At 45.3% G+C, this 5,768-nt stretch overlaps 1 protein-coding gene across 1 annotated transcript; it reads left to right on the forward strand.

Moving 5' to 3' along the window:
- Positions 1–965: 965 nt before the first annotated feature.
- Positions 966–4,710, forward strand: LOC141617366 (uncharacterized). Its single transcript, XM_074434553.1, has 3 exons — positions 966–1,149; positions 2,942–3,807; positions 4,456–4,710. Exons 1-3 carry the CDS (start codon positions 966–968, stop codon positions 4,708–4,710), a joined length of 1,305 nt encoding a protein of 434 aa, XP_074290654.1.
- Positions 4,711–5,768: the final 1,058 nt, after the last annotated feature.

A 5,768-nucleotide genomic window follows, 5' to 3' on the forward strand; every position in this document is an offset into this window, starting at 1 on the left:
TTCTCCCACTATGGACCGCTTTCATTTTGGGACTCGAGAAAAGCGACTTCGCACCCACTACGCAAACGGTTCGGGCTTTCGATGGCACAGTGCGTCGAGTGTCCGGACTCGTCACTTTAAGCGTGAATGTGGGAAAGGTGGAGCGCAAGGTCAATTTCCAAGTGATAGATGTTGCCTCATCTTTCAACATTTTGCTCGGAAGACCATGGATTCACACAGCTGGAGCCGTGTCTTCTACCCTCCATCGCAAGATTAAAATCCCTCTCAAGGGAGAGGTAGTGACCATCGATGCTACTCCTATAATTGTGACGGGAGGAGATGTTACTTCCGAAGTGCAAACTGATAATACCGCCTTGGAGTCTTGTGGTTTCGAGGTAGTAAACGCAATTGAGTCCACTTTCGAGGCACCGAATATGGACTTATATACGGGAAGCCGTGTTTGTAAAACAGTCTTCAAGACCGGAAAGTACTTCGGGTACTCCATGTACCCCCGAAGGGAAAACGCATTTTAATTGAAGTCGCCAGTGCCTAAGGGGACAAGATACGGGCTTGGGTATGAGCCAACTGAAGAAGACTCCCTGAGAAAGAGAGTCTCGATCGAAGACCGAGACATCAAGATGGGGCCGTACTTGCTAACTCTAAACGGCCACTTTGTGAAAGCTGGGAAGGAAATGCCGAGTTTAGACTTCCCCGAACCACTGTTCAACTCAAAGGCCAACAAGCTGGTCCCCGGAATCGAAGTATTCCGTGATTGTGTCTATATTCCGGAAGACATTATGGCAATAGCTACAATAAAAAAAGGAGTCTGTTCCGATCGAAAATGGGAAAGCTATGGGTCTCCTCTTTGGAGAGGAAAAGAAGCCGGAAATACCAAACGAAGTCTTGGTAAACATGATCGTAAGGAGTGATCGTTTCGATCCATCTACCCTCATTACTGATGTAGATCCTCAGAGGAATACATCTGGATGGCGGAAAACCATGAAATGGACCGACAACAAGGGAAGATGACCATTGGAGAAGGGCAAATGTTCAAGCCTGATGACGATTCTGAGTCTGAGTCTGAGTCCGAGTCTGAGTCTGACATAAGTCCTAAGGCTAAGTCTAGGGTTTTAGGTGACGAAGATACCCCTTCCCGATCTTTCCTTTTCTGTACCTCCCCTAGTGCTTTGGTATTTTGGGGCTGTCCCGACATCGCTCCTATCTCGCCACTGACCTCTAATCAGTTGGCCCAAATGTTAACGCAATTTGCGCAGTTTCAAATCAATAATAAGATGAATCAGTTTGCTTACGACTTGTCTCATTTATATTGCGATTCAATTGATTGTTTTAATAACGTTGAGAATGAGGTCGAGGATAGACAGGTGGAATAAGAAGATGAGGAGGTGGAACAGCCTCCCCAGTTAGTAAAAGGGTTGGAAGAATACGACCAAAGAAGCTCGGTAATCGAAGATACCGAAGTTGTTAATGTGGGGACTACCTTAGAACCTCAGGAGCTTAAGATAGGAACAACCTTAGATCCCGCAGAAAAGAAGGGGTTTGTTGAATTGTTGAATGAATTCAAAGATGTATTTGCTTGGTCCTACAAAGATATGCCGGGTATTGATAGGGAAATTGCAGAGCACAAGATTCCGATCAAGCCAGGGTTCAAACCAGTAAAGCAGAAGCCACGTAGAATGCGTACCGAGTGGTCTTTGAAAGTCAAAGAAGAGATTGATAAACAGTTCAAGGCCGGGTTCATCAAAGTATCGGAATACTCAGATTGGGTAGCTAATGTGGTGTCGGTCCCAAACAAAGAAGGAAAGGTTCGGGTCTGTGTTGATTTTCGTGATCTAAATAAGGTTAGTCCAAAGGACGACTTTCCGTTACCTCACATTGACATCTTGGTTGACAATACCGCTAACCATGCATTATTATCCTTTATGGATGGGTACGCCGGTTACAACCAGATTAAAATGGCCGAGGAAGATATGCACAAGACTGCTTTCACAACACCATGGGGCACTTATTGCTACACAGTGATGCCGTTTGGATTAATAAATGCGAGTGCGACTTACGAGAACAAAGCAATGACGTTGTTGCATGATATGATTCATAAGGAAGTAGAGGTCTACGTCGATGACATGATCATAAAATCGAAGGAACGTAATAACCATTTGATGGCATTACGAAAATTCTTCGAGAGGTTGAGAAAGTATAATATGAGATTAAACCCGCGAAGTGCGCGTTCGGGGTCACTCTGGCAAGCTTTTGGGTCATATCGTTAGCCACCGTGGCATCGAAATCGACCCATCAAAGATTAAAGCCATTATGGAAATGCCCCATCCTAAAACCGAGAAAGAAATTCGAGGTTTCTTAGGCCGAGTGCAATACATAAGCCGTTTCGTCTCAAAATTAACTATGATCTGCGAACCAATTTTTAAGAAATTGAAAGTTGGGGAGCATATTATGTGGGATGACCAATGCCAAGCCGCGTTTGATAAGATAAAGGAAGTGTTATCTTCTCGCGTTCTCGATTACTTTGTCAGAGTCGCTTGCCTCTATCATCGTATTTAACGATTCTGAGATACCGCGATGGGAGCAATGCTGGCACAAACCGTTGACAAAGAAGAAAGAGCAATTTACTACCTTAGTAAAAAGTTCTTGGAGTATGAATCAAAGTATACTGACATTAGAAAAGACATGCCTAGCTTTAGTGGGCAACGAAGAAGCTACGTCACTATATGCTCGCTACGGTGTGAGTAGATATTCCGAGAATGGACCCCATCAAGTACTTGTTTGAAAAACCGGTGCTAAACGGCAGAATGTCAAGATGGACCCTCATGCTATCGGAATTCGATCTCAAATATGTGCCGCTGAAAGCGATAAAAGGAAAGGTCGTTGCGATTTCTGGCCGATAATCCGATCGAAGAAAGCGACATTGTTGACACTTGGTCGTTCCCAGATGAGGATATTGTCCATGTCGAAGATGATGTGTGGGATCTATATTTCGATGGGGCTTCGAATAACATGGGATGCGGAATAGGTGTCCTTATCATTTCACCGAGAGGAGAGCACGTACCAGTTTCGATCAAATTGGACTTCGCCGTCACAAATAACGACGCGGAATACGAAGCATGCCTACTTGGTTTGCAGAGCGCTAACAAGTTAGGAGTCATGAAGTTGACAGTACACGGGGATTCCTCCTTGGTCATTAATCAAGTGACGGGGTCATGGAAGATCAAAAGTAGTAGCCTGGCACCCTACCAGGCTAAGATAGAAGAGCTAAAAAAACTCTTCGAAGAGGTGCGATACGTGTACCTCCCAAGGGAGGAAAATCAGTTCGCTGACGCACTGTCAAAACTGGCAGCGTTGATAAATATCCTTGATCATATGGATAGCCTGCCATTGTGTGTCGAACGAAGGTCTTCACCAGCTTATATAAATGATGTCGATGATGCCAAGGAAAGCGAAGCCGAACCTTGGTATGCATCCATTGTGAGATTCAAAGAAGCAGGAGAATACCCTGCAGACCTCGATACACGTGGAAAGCGTGCATTGCGAATGTTATCCGCCCAATTCGTTAAAACTAACGATGGACAATTGTATAAGAAGACAGCACAGGGTGTCCTGTTGCGATGCGTCGACAAGACAACGTCAGAAAAGGTCATGGAAGAAGTCCACGACGGGGAATGTGGGTCGCATATGAACTCCCACATGCTAGTTCGGAAGATCATGAGGTTAGGATACTATTGGACAACAATGGAAACAGATTGTCGCAGATATGTCCGGCATTGTCACAATTGCCAAATATTTGCGAATATTCAACATGTACCACCTTCTATGCTATACACCATGACGTCACCTTGGCCTTTCTCAACCTGGGGAATCGACATCATCGGAAAAGTAAACCCTTCTGGAACAGGAGGGCATTGTTATATCCTAGTCGCTATTGATTACTTTACCAAGTGGGTAGAGGCCAAGTCTTACAAAGTGCTAAATGCGAAGCAAGTAGCCAAGTTTATTCGAAATGACATCATCTCGCTTCGATGGAGTGCCGCACGAGCTCATCAGTGATCATGGAACTCACTTTCAAGCTGAGACAGCCGTTATACTTGAAAAGTATAGAATCAAGCATCATAAGTCATCTCCATATCGACCTCAGACAAATGGAGCAGTGGAGGCCGCTAACAAAACGCTGGCTACAATATTGAGAAAGATGTCTGACAATTACAAGGAGTGGCCGGAGAAGATACCCTTCGCGTTGTGGGGATATAGAACATCCATCAGAACACCCACAGGGCAACCCCGTACTATCTAGTTTACGGGATGGAAGCGATAAAACGATCGAATCGGAAGTACCCTCCCCTACGCATCTTGCTCGAAAGCCAGGTCCCGGAAGCGGATTGGGTCCAAGCCAGATATGATTCGTTGGTGTTGCTCGATGAGCGTCGTTTGAATGCGTTGTATCATGTTCAGCTCTATCAGAAAAGGATAGAGCGGGCTTTTAACAAGAAGGTGAAGCCCAGGGGAATTAATGAAGGCGATTTAGTTCTCAAATCAGTAAGGGCTCTATTACCAGTCGATCCAAGGGGGAAGTTTAAGCCTAATTGGGCCGGTCCTTATCTCGTGAAGAAGATACTCACAGGAGGCGCGGTATGTTTGACGGATTTGGATGGAAATGATTTCTCGAATCCAACGAATCTGGATCAGTTGAAGAAGTATTATCCTTAAGACCTCACTCTCAAAGTTATGAAATAACACTTGAATTGTGATGTATTTGAATAAGTTTTAAGTTTGGCATTTGTTGCCGATTAGAAATGTTTTATGAGAGAACTACGACCTCGGTTTGATTCTGTTGAAAAGCAGATACGTAGGCAACCCTTGAAAAGGGTACAACCACAATAAAAATGAAATATTCAATGCGTAAACCGAGGATTTCTAATAAATAATACGTGTCTTTTATTTTGATAAATCCGGGCGACGCCCATTACAAATCAAACTAACAGGAAAGCAAATAAAAGCATAATAGTAATACTAAATAATAGAGCCGTAACTACCGCCTATCTTTAGTTGGGTCGCGTGTCCCGTCACTACGAGACGATGTCTCACCCATCATCATTCTTGCCCGTTTCTTTGGGGGACCACGCTGTCTTCTCGCGGGCCCAATCTCTCTTTTACGCTTGGTCGAGGGCCAAGTCTCTCTGCAAGTGTCGGAACGTCACCACTTGTAGTACCCCGTCGGTCCCACACGCTAGGAGCACCAGGTTTAGCCCTAGGGTTTTAGGAGCCTAGTCTCGGTCTCGTCGGGCCGGAATCGCTGAAGAAAGAATTGTCGATTTTTAACCCCTGTCATGCTTCTCCCGATCAATGGCATCATCTTTCTGTAGTTTCTTCCTTGCATTAAGGCCCGGTTCTGTAGTCCATTTGAGATATGAAGGAGAAACCCAAGTAGACTCGCGTGGCTCGGGAATGCGCCACACGGTCCTTCGGCGCCACGCATGGAACCAAGTATGACATCTACCCTGAGAAATAACAAAAGCAGGACCTCGCGAAGCCTCCGTCGCAGGGACAATTTGTTGACGACCGAATTGGCGAAGCACTCGGTCCGGGTAAAAATAAACAGGGTGATCCAAGCCCAACAAAGTGACATACCGTGTATGATCAGTATCTGCGAGCCCGGTAAGTGAGCTCAAATGAAGCCATGGTAAGGACCAGCGAATGTGAGACCTTGTTCCGCTAATCAAAGCATATTTCGCCGATGTCGGATCCTTGCTCGAATCGTAGCGCCG

This window comes from Silene latifolia, chromosome X (assembly GCF_048544455.1).
Source record: "Silene latifolia isolate original U9 population chromosome X, ASM4854445v1, whole genome shotgun sequence".
NCBI lineage: Eukaryota > Viridiplantae > Streptophyta > Magnoliopsida > Caryophyllales > Caryophyllaceae > Silene > Silene latifolia.

What these genes read in the sequence shown, in the direction of transcription:
- LOC141617366 (XM_074434553.1), top strand. Translation starts at nt 966, where the DNA reads ATGGCGGAAAACCATGAAATGGACCGACAACAAGGGAAGATGACCATT. An exon ending in TTCCCGATCTTTCCTTTTCT is followed by an intron (nt 1,150 to 2,941) that starts GTACCTCCCCTA and finishes GGTCGTTCCCAG; the next exon opens with ATGAGGATATTGTCCATGTC. An exon ending in TATTTGCGAATATTCAACAT is followed by an intron (nt 3,808 to 4,455) that starts GTACCACCTTCT and finishes TATCATGTTCAG; the next exon opens with CTCTATCAGAAAAGGATAGA.